The sequence below is a fragment of the Dipteris shenzhenensis genome, chromosome 24, assembly GCF_047967505.1.
Source record: "Dipteris shenzhenensis isolate YYH24624 ecotype China chromosome 24, Dip_SZ_1.0, whole genome shotgun sequence".
Taxonomy (NCBI): domain Eukaryota; kingdom Viridiplantae; phylum Streptophyta; class Polypodiopsida; order Gleicheniales; family Dipteridaceae; genus Dipteris; species Dipteris shenzhenensis.
Window position 1 is genome coordinate 48,188,041 of NC_141619.1, and position 16,816 is coordinate 48,204,856.

General features: G+C 42.2%; 1 protein-coding gene across 1 annotated transcript in view; it reads right to left on the reverse strand.

The window, feature by feature from the left end:
- Positions 1-16,816, reverse strand: part of LOC147886702 (ARM repeat superfamily protein) — a 296,797-nt gene that overhangs the window by 131,621 nt on the left and 148,360 nt on the right. Inside the window, exons 24-29 of the mRNA XM_087395638.1 lie at positions 5,080-5,123; positions 4,601-4,942; positions 4,430-4,482; positions 4,165-4,213; positions 3,962-4,020; positions 3,735-3,874 (exon numbers count right to left, since the gene is read on the reverse strand). Of these exons, the coding sequence (XP_087251764.1) occupies positions 3,735-3,874; positions 3,962-4,020; positions 4,165-4,213; positions 4,430-4,482; positions 4,601-4,942; positions 5,080-5,123 (687 nt within the window). The remainder of the gene's footprint in view (positions 1-3,734; positions 3,875-3,961; positions 4,021-4,164; positions 4,214-4,429; positions 4,483-4,600; positions 4,943-5,079; positions 5,124-16,816) is intronic.

Consider the following 16,816-nt stretch of genomic DNA (forward strand, 5'->3'; position numbering starts at 1 on the left):
ACAGCACTATTTCGTGTTGTTTCTACTATCTTTCTAGAAACTAGTGCTTGCCTCTAATGTTGGATGTAAGTGGTGATTGTTGCAAGCTTCTTCCTTGTGGATTGGGCAAGCCAAGAGTTGAAACCTGAGCTTGGAGTCCTCCTTTTTATTGTCTACCTTGTACATATGCTCTTGAGTCTTGTATCTAGGTCCTAGGCTTTCACTGAGTTCATTAGTTTGGAAGGTGCATTGCACCTTGGTCTTGTATCTCCATTTTCAAGAATAAAGTGAGCCTGGATAAGGGGGGGGGGGGCCGTCTTGGCCCCTCAATCATATTGCAATTTCCAATGATGTCACCTTGTGTTTAAGCTGTATAAGTCCTAATTCCAGCTTAATTGCAATCTCTTAAGTTCAAGTATATGTGTTTGGCAACTCGCAATCATTTCATTCAAACGCCTTTGCAAAATCCGTTGTCTGAATTGATAGAAAGCACCGAGTAGTTTATAACTGGAGAGGGCAATCACTAGTTATACAGAGGATCATGGACAGCGGGCTCTTGGGCAGGCAAGCTTCCGGAGACAACACTTCACACTGGACCATATTTTTACCTTGAAAGCCATCATCAAGGAAGCGAAGTCGAGACGCAGAAGGTCTACACTTGCTTTGTGGACTTTTGGAAGGCTTTTGACAAAGTCCCTCGCTCTCGCCTGATCAGGCAACTACAAGAGCTACATCTCCCAGAGGTCATGATCTGGGGAGTGATGAGTCTGTACGAGTCCATTAGAGGGCGACACCGCATTCCTGGGGGGCTATCAGATTGGGTTGAGAGCACCATAGGGGTTGTGTTTCAACTTACTCTAAAACGCTAAATATCCCTGTCTTTTTTTTTGTATCGAACGTACACCTAAGATTTTTTAGTTCGTTTAGTACTGCACTAATATCGAACGGCACGCATCGAACGTGATCGTACATGTCAACCATGGATAGGATACTTCAAGCATGGAGACAGAAGCAGGCTTTTTCCTTGGCTGATCTCTCTCAGAGCTCTATCACGGAGTTTTTCCAATCAGATCACATGGACCCCCACGAGACGAGGCCTCGACATGACCGTGACCCGAAGCCAGTGACCCGACAGCTCAAACAAAGGGTTGACACACAAATCACACTTGGCGACATCCCTCCCTGTTTAGAGTCGGCAGAGCCCGACCGACAGGGGTCAAGGTAGCCCTGGTTAGATGTAAAGCTATGACCAAGAGACGTGCCACGGCTGCACTTGTGAGTCACCAACATCACTCTATCGCTGATTTCATGCCCCCACTGCCTCATCCACCGTGATGTCCTCATGATGATGATGACGGACCCTTGGCTGTCATCCGGACGGCAAGGTACAAGGAACAAGGGAACATGAGAAGCTTGGGCCTCACCATTTTTGCATTTTGCATTGGTGTGGATGCTCGTTTGTACCAATTTTTCACAGTCTCATAGACCCATCGGTCTTCCAAAGACTTTAATAAACTTTCTTTCTTTCTGTCTTTCTTTCATCTGCCTCTCCCATCAGCCTCTCTTGTCGTTAATAGCAGCAGTAACCGCCTCTTTCATCCCTTCCGTCCGATCATCACGTCACCAACAGCAGTAGCAGAAGAACTCTGTCAAGCGGGTTTCCGTCAAGCTCGTTCAGGCCAAGTGTCACAGCGAAGAGCTCGTAGGTCAGACACAACCGAGGCCTTGGCTCACCTTGGGGTGTTAGAGTCAGCAAAGGGACCTCAATTTTACACAGGCCATCATGGAGTTCCTGAAGACAAAGACCTTTACCACCACTTGTGTCTGCAAGCCCTCCTACTTTGATATTGCAGCAACACCCAGCCCTTTTATATTGCACTACAAGAGTAGAGTTGGCTCAAACCCGCAAGAGAAAATATATTTCTTAAAGCAAGAAGTCAGAGAACCCCGGTTTCAGCTTGCAGCTCTTACAAGAAAGGTGAAGGACATGGAAAATAATGATAAGGAAGAAATTATTGCAGAAGTAATACACAAGTGTAATAATCTCCACCAGCACCACCGCTTGTTTCCACAGTCACAGAGCTGATCTCTGCCAAAATTAGCTCAGCCAAGAAGGAGTTGGCTATCATGGCCAACAACAAAGTCAATAAGGTCAACCTGTATACACAAGTCAAAGAGCAAGAAGCCCGAGAGTATAAAAAGAAAATATTACGCATTGGGGGGCTGCTTTGAAGATAGTGCAGAATACAATGAAGAGGAAAGAATCGCATGCCTCAAGAAGGAGATAGCACAAGTTGAATGGGATGCAAATGACATTAGCTGTATCAATAAGAAGGGAAAACAGCTGCAAGTTTATTTCAATGAGAGGGCAGGAAGAGTAAAGATTCTCTGCCACGGTTGTGTCTTAATTTTCTGAAGGATTAGGATATTTTGCTCCCCGCATCTCTTTTTGCTTACAGGACCGCATATAAGGCCAGCACTGGATATTCACCATTTCAATTGCTTTACGGCCTAGAGGCGATTATGCCTTATGAATTTCATATGAAGACTACTAGAGTCATTGCTGAGATGGATGCACAAACAAGCTGCATAGTACACTGGTACGAACATCTGAGGAGCTTACTCCAACTCAGCTCAAACAAAGGGATATCGAACTTACCAAATTGAAAGATGCACGCAAAGCTGGAAAATGGGCTGTCTACCGACATGGATTGGCATGATTAGAGATTTCAAATCTAAACACAAAGACCCTCAGTCTTAAGCTGATATATTGACGGTTTTATGATAGGACTAGAATTTAGATGCATGCTATAATAACCTCGAGTTGAGATGCCGTGTGCATTCTTCAATTCTCTGGTTTACCCAGATAACGTAAGTCACTTTGATCTTCTGCACTTTGTCCCATAGGCCCATGAGGCCTCCCGTGGATGTTAATATGACTTTCTTTTTCTTTTCTTTCTCTCTCATACACACAAGTCTATTATGTCTGCATAAGGCCAGAATGGCATGTGAGACCAAGTACAATGAAATATATGAGACCAAAATGGCATATGAGGCCAAGTATATATTTAGATGAATCCAAGAACACTCTAAAAATACAACACATGGTGCAGTTTCAATCTCATGATAGTCACTCATAAGGTTGAAAACCATAAACTCCATCACGCATAGCAAGGACTAGCTACTATGGCATCCCCACTGATGTCATCAGTGCCCAACAGCGGGTGTAGACCATAGTATAAACACATGCTCTCACACATACAAATCCACACACCCACACATACTTCAGCTTCCGTTTATACAAAGGTTTCGTACTGAATTTCCGTCGGCACTCTGGAGGTCAAGGGCAGACTCAGCTGTGACAAAGGCTAGCACTAAAGGAGAAGGCTACTCTCTTCATTCAAGCTACAACTTCTTATGAAGACTATAGGATTTCATTTTAGTCTCTCCCCAACGAGCATGTAAGCAAAAATATGCTTAGACAATCTAGCTGATAGGGCAATGCATATAAGACCAAGTACACTGAAATATATCAAGCTCGTACACCCAATGCAGGGGGACTGGACATGCCTAATACATCTCTATGGAAAAATAATAGAAAAGGAGAGAGAGAGAGAGAGAGAGAGAGAGAGAGAGAGAGAAGTAGAAGTAGAATGCATTATCCTCCTCAAAAAATTTGGACCATTTCTCAATTCGTGTGTGTCATCCTTGCGCAGAAGAGAGAGAGAGAGAGAGAAGGTGAAGAACTTCCTTACTGGATCCTGTATTGTCACTGCCTTCATAGGTGACACCTCTTGCAAAGAAATCTGAGGTAGTCCATAAAAGTCCTATTGCAGTTAGACTGATGTTTACTTCTGTTCTTTGTGCACCATATGCTCCAGAGACTTCAATGCACCTGGTTTTAACGCAAAAGAAAGTCAACGTATGGAAAAAGTGGCAGGAAAAAAAGCATTTCGTACCATTAACAAATTGAAAATCTCACGTGTCAAGAGCATGCGTTGGTATGGACATAAGTCCATCATTCATGATAACACAGACACTCTGTAACAGATGAAACAAACATACAAGTTTAGCAAGCACAAATATAAGGAAATGAGAATTCTTGAAAGGTTCATCTTGTAGCATAAGTGGCAGAACATATTATAGAAAGCAGATATACCACAAAAAGGCAAATGCCTTCCTGACCTGAAATCCTAAAGGAACAAAATCTTTTTCAGAGGTATTAGCGACTGATCTGTCCAAGAGAATGCAATTATACGTTTAATAAGCAAAATAAGCTTGCTTACATGGACCCTACAAGGATGAGGTTAAATCAACCATAAGAAAGAAACTAGTACAGCTTAATGCATCACCAGAACCACAACTGTTGTAGAGAGAGTCAAAGTGAACACTTTATTTCAAGCCACAAGCATTTATTTGCAAGATATGGTGTGAGTAAACAAGAGTTTACCTTAGTAACTCCAAGATGTCGGGCCAGCTATGATACAGCTTTTCCCCATGTCTCTAGATTTGGAAAGTGAAGCAAGCCTTGGAGTCAGTAAATAGATGAGATCTGAGACGCTAGAGCTAAATTTCTGTGAAGCAAGCCAAGCGGTATTCTGGATAATGCAAGGATACTGACCTCAAGAACATGCACCAAAATTCTTAGAGCACCAGCCCGGACTTCGATACTTTGACCAAAGCTGTACAATGTTCTCAATGGCAAAATCACTTTGCACTCAAAGGCATCTGACCTGAAAGTTGGTTTTTCAGCACTACTGACACTTGCCATCTGACCTTGCCCATCCCCTAGAGCATCATGGGATTGACTTGCCAAACTTTCCTTTTCCTGAGCTGTATCACCAGATTCTCTGATGATAGCAGCATCGCTACTGATGCGATCACACCCGAGAACTGCACAAATCGATCGATCTAAAGCCTCAAGTGCGACACTGCGAACTTGCGGACTCTCATGCTCTGCTAGCTGATACACTTCAGCCATGTATGGTTAGATTGCATGACAGGAAAAGATGCAATGGACAAAGAACAGACTGAAAATCAAGCATCATGATTCGGCATAATCCTTGACAATAAATCCACATTTTGAGGCAGAAACTGTACCTCCAAGAGATGAGCAACAATCTGATCCCACAGCAACTCCGCTCCTTCAATGAAAATATGAAAACTTCAATCAAAAGAAAAGAGTTGCATCTATTTGTGTAATATACACCAAACCTAGACAGCCATTGCATATGATTACAGCTTGTGACATTGGGGAACCCATACTTTTGTATAACACATGTGACACATAACAATATGTAAGCTATCTTCCTTCCAAGATGATGTCTTCTCAAACACCTTATAACAGTGAATTCTGTTGAATAACTTGAAGAATGTACTTTGCTGTGGAAAGTGTCAACCACTTGCTTGTCACTTCCCTGTCTATATCTTTATTTTCTAATCTATGTGACTAACGATTCTGTTATGCATGATTTTTGAAGCAAAGCGTCATGGGATACCTTTCACCCATTTTTTTCAAATGCAAATTTGTTCAAGTTTTAAACTCTTAAAGACGGCTCTTGGCCGTTTCACATGTTATGCTCAAGTCGAGATAACATGACCTTGGAAGGGTCAGTGGACATTTTCCTTTAGAGGACCAACTATATTATATTTCTTGTGCTTCAAAGAGGTGGTCAAAGGAATTAATATCAAGGTCCTTGATGAGGGCGGAATGGTGCAGACTAGGTGGTTCTAAGGCTAAGGGCTTAGGTGTGCCAAATATGAGTAAAAGCCAAGGGGCAAGTGTATTTAATGTACTCCAAGAGAGGGGTAAAATGGTGTGCCAAGAATGGGCCTCAAAACGATTGCATGTGGCAAGTAGAACCATCTAGGGAGCTGTGGGCTCTGGTGTACGCATGTAGGAAGAGAAAGTCGTGGAATCTAACGTTCATGCTATGCACAGGTTGGCTGGGTGGTACAACTATGCACCATCGCCCGTGATGTGAAATTTGAGTTATGATCTACTGGTTTACAGCTTCTACTTGTATCATTTGGTATCAGAGCAGGTGTTCGAGGGAGTTGTGTTGGGTTGGGCTTGCCTTACGCTGTTGTGGATTGGTCTTACGTGAGAAGAAAAATGAATAACTTTGCCACAAGTTATGCAAGCTGGTAAACGATCTACAGTTGATTGAGTTTTGCTACAGTCGACAAAGTTTTGCTGCAGTAGGGGTCATGCTTCCAAAATTGCGTTGCGACTAGAGTGAGAAGGCACATAGAGTCGTACGGGAGAAAGGCACATAGAGTCGTACGAGATTGGAGTCAAAATCGAACAAGAAGTTGTCGTGTGGCCTTGTGACAAAAATTGAACGAGCTATTAATGATTGGAAGACGGTGCTACACGTCGTCACGGGATTAGTTATGGCCGTTCTTATCTTCTCTTGAAGCGAGTTATGCTTATTAGGTTCCTTCTGAGATTGTTGTCGCTGCAACGAGTCATGGCAGTTTAGTTTAGATCTCCGTCTCTGAGTACATCTCTTGAATACTCGCTTGAGAAAGTACTATCACATCTTCACACAGGTAGCTGGGAAGACAAATTTACCCAAGAGAAAAACAAAATATTGATTTGGGAAGTTCCGTCAATCATTGACGGAATCCCGTTTGTTTCGTCCATACATTGACGCAACTGGATGGAACTTAAAGGAAAATCAGTTTGGAGGCGCTTTTGAGTGGATTTGGATATCTCGAAGTGGCTTGGTGTCGAATTGAGACGATTAGGTAGCTGAACACAAAAGTTTGGACCAGGGAGCTTTCTATTTCTTTACGCATTTGAGTCGTTTGAGTTCTGAAATTTTATTGTGCATTTGAATTGTAGGTTTGGTTATTTCCCGTTGCTTAAGGTTGCAAGAACTTCCCTAGTATAGGGCAAAGAATATTAGCTTTGGTTGTGAATCCTTTGGGTTATGCCTGTACAGTTGTTGCTTTGAGCATTTGGAGGTTGGGATTTCCAATTGTAAAAAAAATTTTAAGCGGTGTTTTTTTTTTTAAAACCCTACTTTATGGATAGCCTTTTTTAAACCCAGCTTTTTTTTGGGTTATGCCTGTACAGTTGTTGCTTTGAGCATTTGGAGGTTGGGACTTCTAATTGTAAATACCATTTTAAGTGGAGTTTTTTTTTTTTAAGCCTACTTTATGGATAGCAATAGCAATGGAAGTGCAAGAAGAAGCTTCTAGGGTGGATCCCCTAGAATCGGGAGTCTGGCCAACCTGCAAGTGTCGCGCCCAACGGCCCATACATTGTCTGGTAGAATTGCATTATTACAGGATGCCTTGCAACAGATTCTGACTCAGCAACTACAACCAAATGTAGGACAATCCGAGCTTAGGAAAATGGTTCACAGTATGTCTACAAGACCATCTCCAAAAGAAAAAGGTAAAGCTCCAATGGAGCCTGAAACCAGTGTTCACACGGTCGAGCCTAGAAGGGCTAAGGTACCCAATATTGCCAATTTTAGGCCAGAAAAGTAATCTAGTCGAATGTCTGACCGTAGTTCCGATATCATGAAAACTTGGCTGCACAAATGGGATGAGGCTTTTGTCATTTGTGAAATGAATGACATGAAGAAAATATGCGAGGCCACCCACATGTTTAATGAGGCAGCGGATAGATAGTGGATAAAACAACAGAGGGATGGAGTGGCATCCACTACTTGGGAGGGATTCAAGAAAAATTTTAAAAACCCTTCCTGCCTCCTAACGAAGCGTCCCGAGCTTGGGATCAGTATAGAAACCTTCGTCAGAGATACATTAATAAATTCAGAGAAAGTGTAATGAAAGGAAAATCTACCTCAGTCGGTACAAGTAAAACATTTTATTTTTGGACTGAATGATCGGATCAAGATGGAAGTTCAGGCTAAGTACACAAACACTCTAGATGAAGCAATTACCATTCCTTTGAAGCTCTGAGGGATCAAGAGGAGAGCTTAGAGAATAGTCACAGAATCAGTCAAGAAGATAACATGGTGATAGAGGCTGGGTGGTCAAAAGAGTTTGAAGCGGATGTTAATAGAGAGGATGCCATGGAAGAGGTAGAAGAGAGTGAGGAAGAATCAGAGGAAGATCAAGGGAAGGGTACTCTAGTCACTTCAGCAAATCAAGAGGACAGGCAATCTAAGGCTGCTACAGTCCAAGTGAACAGCCCCAACCCCAGGGCTAAAAAGGGACAGAAAAAGAATGTTAGATAAAGTATTTACTTTCTTGACTCTAAATGTTAGAGGGTTGATGGACCCTGGCAAGAGTGAGGAGCTAGCTTGTTGGTTGAGAGCTAACTCTTTATCACCTCTCTTTCTAGCATTGCAAGAGATCAAAGCTTGTAGGGATACTCTAGAAAATAGACTAAAAGTGATAAATAGAAGAACTTGGTACTACACTTCACATGAGGAGGGTAAAGGGGAAACAGCTTGCTTTTGAGACAGAAGCAGGAGCTTCTTCACTGTGAGTTGGCTGATGACACTGCTATTTTTATTGAGGCCTCTTCGCAGTCACTTGCTTCTTTCCGGACAGCCTTGGATATTTTTTGCTCAGCTGCAGGGGCACACATTAACTGGCATAAATCCTTTGGCTTTTGGATCAGTGATGAGGACACTCTAGGCTGGGGAGTTGACATTGGCATTTCCTGGATTCAGAGAATGTTCCTATCAGGTATCTGGGATGCCAGGTAGGATTGGACATCTCTCCAGCACAGCAGTTTGCCCCAGTACTAGAAAGCATAAGGAAAAAGCTCCTTTTCTAGAGCTCTGCCAAACTCGACCTTGCATCTAGAGTTGTGGTAGTGAACCAGGTTCTCTTGGCCACCTCCTGGTTTGTGTGTTCTTGCTGGTGCCGGTCTAGGGATTGCATCACTCAGCTCATCAGACCAGTCAGGAATTTTTTATGGAGTGGACTTGATGGCACAACAGATGTTGCAGCAAGGGTGGCCTGGGAGACCATTATTCTCCCTACATGTGAAGGGGGCCTTAATGTCATTGACCCCGACTTGCAGTGCAGGGCATTGCTTTGTAAGGTGGTGGTGAGGGGACTCATGCCTAGGCAAGAACCTTGGAAGGATTTCTTTTTTGGACGCATTCAGGCTTGCACACCAACCTTGGGAGATGATTGGGTGGACAGCCCTCGCTAGATTTTCACTTCCGCTCCTCTCAGATCTCCTACCTCTCCTCTCATGACTGCCATCCTCAAAGCTTGGGGGAGCTTCAGGAACACTCTTCGAAGGATTCCACCTTCTACCGTCGAAGAGATTGATAGGCAGCCGAACATTTGGAATGATAGTATTCTTGACGAGCATGCCAGACCACTGGGCACTTCCCATTACATGCAGTGGTCTAAATGGGAGAGAGGCCTCGCCTACACAGTAGGCACTTGGAAAGCTTTTATTAGGCTACCTGAGGATTAGAAACTGCAGTCCGTGAGTCACCTCAGAGGGGTAGCACGCACGATTCAGCAGATAGGTGCAGCCATCCCGGTGGAATGGACAGTTGAGTTGCCTATTACTTCCACCACTTGGATGGGGGCTTTTTCGAGGACATCAGTTCCTTTACAGGTGATCGCTCTCTGAGGTCTCAGGGAAGACACACTGGTCTTCGACGTTGGGGATGGAGGTTTACTCTCTACATCCAAGGATGGCATTCTTCTTGAGGTTGCCTTTCAGCTTGTCAGGATTGCTGGTTTTGTGGACCATGGAGCGGGCTTGCAGTGGTACTTAGACCCCGACCCTCTGCTCTTGGCCTTGGGATCCTGGAGATTGTGGTTATATGGAGGTGCACCTATCAGGTGCTTGCAGTGGGACCCAGGAGAGTGGGAGTGGATAGATCATGGGCACCGAGAGAGGGGGATTCCCTTCTTTCGTTTCACCGTTGGTAATGCCAGGAGATTTCAGTTGAGCAATAGGGGTTGGATTCCCTCCAGAGCCCCCCATTGGGAAAGCTTCAATTTTTGGAGGAGGCTCTGGAAATCCCTCAGAAATAGAAAGATCACTCTTTTCTTTTGGCTTTCTATACATGGAGGGATTGCAGTGAACCTGTGGAGATCACGATTTGGGGCTGATCCCACTTGTCCTCGATGTCATGCTGCAAAGGAGTCAGTGCGACATTGCCTTTGGGGCTACAGTCAGGCAAGGACTATTTGGAAAGGGGTTGCTCGAATACTCAGCATCTTTCATACTTCCCCTTTCTTCATGACTTGGGGCTCGGTCGCATGGTTATCCCTTACCGGGCCCCAGGTGTTTTATGAGGGTGAGCCTTCTTCTTGGGCACTCTCGGTCCGTCGGCAGGAGATAGAGCCCTGCTCTCTTCAGGATGTACCACTTACTCCCTTCACAGCTTCTCATGCTTCAGTGGACACCTCTTGGGAGATTTTGGCTAGCATTTCCTCTTGGCACATTTGGAGAGTCAGATGCACTGAGGCCTTGGATGGCACCCAGATACACCCATCACAGGTGTTCACGGGTATTTGGACTGACACGGTTCACACTTTGATAGCTATATGGGCTAGCATGCAGGGCCCTTCACGGGCAGCCTCTTCTAGAAGGACTATATTTCTTCGAGTTTGGAGGGGTTCTCCCTTTTTCTCGGAGGTTTCTATCGGATTGAGATGGCACTATCAGCCTCAATCCTTTCTTTTTGGCTCTTGAGCTTTTCGTGCATTTTTTTGCATGATGTATCCCGTATGGAGCTTGCTCTAACGGTTTTTTTTTAATACTTAATAGAAGTATCCTTTTGCAAAAAAAAAAAAAAGGTTGGGAACAAAAGAAGGGAGGCTAGATTGGACACGTTCTATGTCTCTCAGGGTTTACTGAACAGTCACCTTTCTTTGAGTATAGAAACTTTCTCTTCTTTAAGTTTATCAGATCATAAGCTTATCTCACTTAGATGTGATTTTTGTTAAGGTGAGAGAAACTCTTCCCGGTTCAAAGCTGACCCTAAACTCTTCCTGTTAAAGAGTGTGCAAACTCTAATTAGCAAGGCATGGCATAATGCTTTCTCTAAGCACACTTCAGCTTCAGAAGCTTGGGCATATGCTCTCAATGATACTCAAATCATTTTAAGAATAGCTAGAAAGAAAAGAGCTTAGATTAGGGCTCAAAGAAAGGATAGAATTCAGAATAGCATCAGTCCCTTAGAACAAAAAGCCAGAACTGGAGATGTGAGGCCCAAGCAGAATTGGTAAGTGCTAAAAAAGATCTCAAGAAACAAGAACAAATTAGATTAAATGATTCTAAAATATACTTCAAGGACTGGTAGGTAGGCAAGATTGATAGACCCACCAAAGAAACATTTAGAATAATAAGAAGAAAGACATTGCAGGAGGAGACCCCCCTTCTTAAAAGAACACCACTCTACAAATACTGAGGAAAATATTGAATTCATCTAGCAACATTTTCAAAAATTACTGTGTAGTACCATTCCCCTTAATGAGGATACTCAGAGAGCTAGACAGTTATGTCAAATCTTAAGAGAGAAGGCTGTCAAATGTTTTGATCTACCCTACTTGGAGAGACCTTTCACTTTGAAAGAGTTGAAGGAAGCTGTGTCAGTCATGGCAGATGGTAAGACACCTCGTGAAGATGGGTTACCTATTGAGTTCTATAAGTCTTTCTGGGAACTAGTTGGCCCTTATCTATTATTAATGAAAGGTGCTCTCCCCCTTCACATTAATGGGGCATTATCAAATTGATCCCTAAAGAGGGCCCCAAAGATGAGCTTAAGAACTGGAGACCCTTAACAATGTTAAACTGCAGTTAGAAGATTTTTGCAAAAGCTTTAGCTCTTAGGATACAAGGTAAAATGAAAGAGTGGATTCTCTCAGAGCAAAAGGGATTTATCAAAGGACGTCACCTTCTTGAAGCCATTATTAATATCTGGGAAGGATGTGAGTATGCTAAAGAAACTAAACCTTGGCTGAGGAGCTAGCCAAATCAGAAGGAGCTTGAAGGGGGCCATCAAAAGATTGTGAGGAGGGTCCTGGAGGAGAAGAGGGTATTTGAATGGGAGAACCAACTGTTGATGCTTTCCTCTGCAAGAAATTGGGCAGCTTGGAATGTTCATCTGAGATAGAACAATGATGTTTATGTCTGGAAATGTCTGCATTTAACCTCTGATGTTCAAGGTTGTAGGCACCAATGAAGAAGTCGAGTCTTCTCTTTTCCTGTCCCACCATTAAGCAAATAGAGCATCAGTACATAAATCTTTATGATTAAATTGAAAATTATTTCTAAAGACCCATATGAACCAAAGAGCATGGGCCCTTATTTGGAACCAAGGCTCATGCCTTTCTTTGCATGCATCCCCTAGTAAGACAGCTTTCCAATTTATAGGTTCTCCACACTCAATCTGAATAAATTTCCATACTCTTCTGGCATGAGGGCAAGCAACAAACAAGTGAAAAACATCCTCCACAGAGTCTAGGCATATCATACATTTGCCATCTCCCTTACCAATTCTGAGTCCTCTAGAATTAGACCACACTGCTTTGTGAAGAATAAGCCAAGCAAGGCAAGACATTTTCTCAGGCACATTCCCAGCCCAAATTGTGTGGAACTTGGCATACCATTTAGATCTATCATCTTGTAGTTTCCATTGGCATTGAGGTGTTGGTATAGGCAGTAAAGAGGAGCACCCTACCCAGCTGAAATTTTTGTGTAGGCAAAGGACTGAACCTCCCTTCCAACTAATCTCTCCCTTCCGTAAGTCCAATCTCTCCATGACCAGTCCCTGATGTTGGCTAGTGAGGGAAAATTCCCTTCTGATTTCATGCCATGTCTTCCATATGAAAAGTTATTTATTCCACAGCTGACCCCAAGATTGGATACCCTTCTTGAATAAGATAGCTGCCACTGTAAACTATTCATCTGTCAATGTGTAGCTTCTGAATATTGAAGACACCCAAACTGAGTCCATGGCCATAAATGCTCCTTTGCCAGAGAATTGTAGGAAAGCTTTTGTTTCTTTAAAAGCACCCCAAATAGACTTCCAAAGAGGACTTCCGTTGGTCTTACAGGGTTCAGGGTTAAAGAAAGTAGAGGTAATAAGATAATTCTTCCAATTTGGAGCCCTGCAGGGTCTAATGTTTCTCATGTTTCTCATTAGTAGCTGAGCCCAATCATTATCTGGATGTAATAAAGCTTTGATAGTCCACGAAGGAGAAAGCTTTTTGGCAGCAGAAGAGATGTCTATCACCCCTAGCCCCCCTTCTTCTTTGGGCTTGATATAGTAGTCCCACCTTACTTTAGATATTTTGTTATTCCCTTCCCATAAAAATGATCTGCACAACCTGATGAATCTGTCAAGACTTGTTTTGGAAGGAGACCAACATGAAAATAAAAAATAGCTATGGGGGTAAAGGCAGTGGTTAAGAACCAATTTTCTTCTAGCCAGGTTTTCTTGGAAGCTTGTCAAAATTTTCAGCTTCTTCTGAAATCTATCCAGTATCCAATCCCATCTCTGCTTCATTGTGACCTCAAATCCCATTGGAATGCCCAAAAGTTCGAAAATTGTCTGCTTTTGTATTTTGAGGCATCCTAGCTGTTGGAGAATCCCTTGTTCCTTGCCACTTAGAGTGTCATACCCTGTTTTGGAGTGGTTGATAGAGAATCCTGAGACTTGACAAAAAACCTCAAGGCAATCCATCACACAACTAACATCCTGATCAGTATTTCCAGGGGTCAAGGTGGTGTCATCAGCAAACTGTTGACAGACCAGTTGTTTACCATTCATCAGTTCAATACCTTTAAGGCTTTCCTTTTGGATTTGACTTCTAAGGAGCCACCAATGGGAATCTGTTGCTATAGCAAACAAAAAAGGAGCTAAAGAAAACCCTTGTTTGATTGATCTCTTCAGAAAAAAGGGGTCACTCATCTATCCATTGACATTGACCTTGGCTGTAGCATTAGTGAGAAGAAGTTTGACACTTGACACAAAAGGACCCAGACCCATATGCTGTAAAGATTGAATCATAAAATCCCATTCTAGTCTGTCATAAGCCTTGTCAAAGTCAACTTTAAGAAAGCATTATTCAATAAAAGTATTGCTGAGCATCATGAACACTTAAGAATAGTGTTCAGTACTTTGAGGAAAGCCAGTCTTTATGTAAATAAAAAGAAAACTATACTGTGTATGGTAAGACTTGAATATTTAGGATTCATAATTACTCCTGAGGGGATAGAAATGGATCCAAAGAAAGTGGCTGCAATATTGATTTGGCCAATCCCTCAGAGTTTGACCGCCTTGCGATCATTCTTGGGATTTGTCCAATTTTGCCGAAGGCATATCAAAGGATATTCCTAGGTAGTATTACCATTGACTGATCTAACCTCAGATAAAGTAACTTTTATATGGGTAGAGAATCAACATGAAAGTTCTAACACCATAAACAAGCTGTGATCTCAGGACCGATGTTAAAAATAGTTGATTCTCAAAAATAGTTTTTCATAGAAACAGATGTAAGTGCCATTGCGATAGGAGCGATTCTCTTTATTGAGTTGGCACCCCAGGATCTGAGAGTTTTCAAACTTCTTTCCTGCTTCATTCTTAGCCAAAGATTTCCATTTCTTAAAAGTTTCAAAGACATCAAATTTTCTTTGAATGCAATAAACCCATGTTTTTTTAGTTGCAGCATTAATAAAAGTAACATAAAAGTAGTGAGAACCATCAAGACATGATACATCAACAAGACCCATAAATTTGTATGCACAAGCTCTAGCTTTCTCTCTTCTTTTCTTTCCCAACTTTGAGAAATATGACTCTCTTTTGTTTTCCATAAACACAGTTCTCACAAAAATCCAAATCGAACTTTGTGGTTCAGATGCGGAAGATGCTAGCACTTGCACTATAGATAGAGCTAAAGCGTGTGTTAGAGAATTTAAGGAAGGAGAAACAGTTTTTCTTAGAATTCCTTCACACACCAAGTCTTTGACTGCAAGAGAGTGTGCTAAGTTATCACCCCGATATTGTGGGCCGTAGTTAACTCTTAAAAGAATAGGCAAGGTGGCCTATAAGTTGGAATTACCACAGGGTTATAAGGTGCACCCAGTGTTTCATGTTTCTCGTTTAAAGAAGTTTTTGCACCCAGGTGACTCACTAATCGAGGGTGTTGTTTTATTTTAGGAGATAGAGGATAATGCAAGTGCAAACCAACAAGAATCCTAGACTAAGTAACAATGCAAGTACACAATTGGAATACCCACCACGGTGTTGGTTGCATGGCATGGTCTACCTCTATTCGAGGCTACTTTGGAATCCGTGTACTAGATGCGTAGAGCATTCCCAAATTTTATCATTGAGGACGCTGATACCTAAAGAGGGAAGGAATGTTATGCTCAAGTCGAGATAACATGACCTCAGGAGGGTCAGTGGACATGTTCCTTTAGAGGACCAACTTTTATATTATATTTTCATTGCACTTCAAATAGGTGGTCAAGGGAATTAATGTCAAGGTCCTTGATGAGGGCGGAATGGTGCAGACTAGGTGGTTCTAAGGCTAAGGGCTTAGGTGTTTCAAATATGAGTAAAAGCCAAGAGGCAAGTGTATTTAATGTACTCCAAGAGAGGGGTAAAATGGTGTGCCTCAAAATGATTGCATGTGGCAAGTAGAAGCATCTAGGGAGCTGCGGGCTCTGGTGTACGCATGTAGGAAGGGAAAGTCGTGGAATCTCATGTTCATGCTACGCAAAGGTTGGCTGGGTGGTACAATTATGCACCATCGCCCATAATGTGAAATTCAAGTTAGGATCTACTGGTTTACAGCCTTGTATCATCATACTTGAAGTATGAAACCAGAAGAGCTTCAAGTAGATTCAGGGCAACCCAGTCACTATTTCTGTAATTCAAATAAATATGTTTACCACTCAATTTTCCCACAAATAAATTAAATCTGCTAACCAGTCAGGGCAGCCCTCATTCACATAGATTTAGGAAAACCCAGTTACCATTTCCCATGCATTAAGATGCTGTCAAAATTGCAGACATTTCAAATCCACAAGGCACAAAAACACCCTATTTCAATGGATTGAAGTAGTTTCTAGGGTACCATTACACTAATTGGAAGTATATCAAGATAAATTTATATGAATTCAATATATAACACAAACACTCACTTGCCCACTATCATTGATAAATAATGGGCCTGCATGTTTGCTTCTTAAATACCATCAATGTGTCCATGAAAGACTCCTAGGCCTAATATGGTGGTATATACACACATACGATATAAGCCTCATGATACATTGTAAGCAGAGTTTTCAGCAATGATAATTTTCTTATGAGCATGAGTGGACTAAAGAATAACATATTTCACCTCTACATTATGAAAATCTATAGAGCAACGGATAAGAAGCAAATCTGGTGAAGTAGGGACCTAGGGACAAAAAATTCTTACGTTCGAGAATTGAGGCCTATCACTTTTGATGATACTTTTGTATTGAGATTTTGAAGTATTGATGATACTTTTGTATTGAGATTTTGAAGTGGCATTTTACATCATGTATGGCATCGGGATTACCATATATGGGACTGAATATTTGAAATAGATAGAAATCATCGAAATAGCTAGGGAAACAGAGAATTAGAGGTGGGTGATAGGAATGCCCACAAAACTTGGTTAACCTAAGGGTAGTAGTGGAACATTAATGAGACACAATTAAATGGGGGCTCCAAGGGAGACAGATAAAGATACTCAAAGAGAGACATAATGAAATGGAAATGAAATAGCAAGAGCAATGAACAAAATGAAAGTACTCACATGCAAACCATAGAGTTTGTAGGCTTAATACTTGATTCATGTGACAAGTGACAAGTACAGCTCTTATATAGAG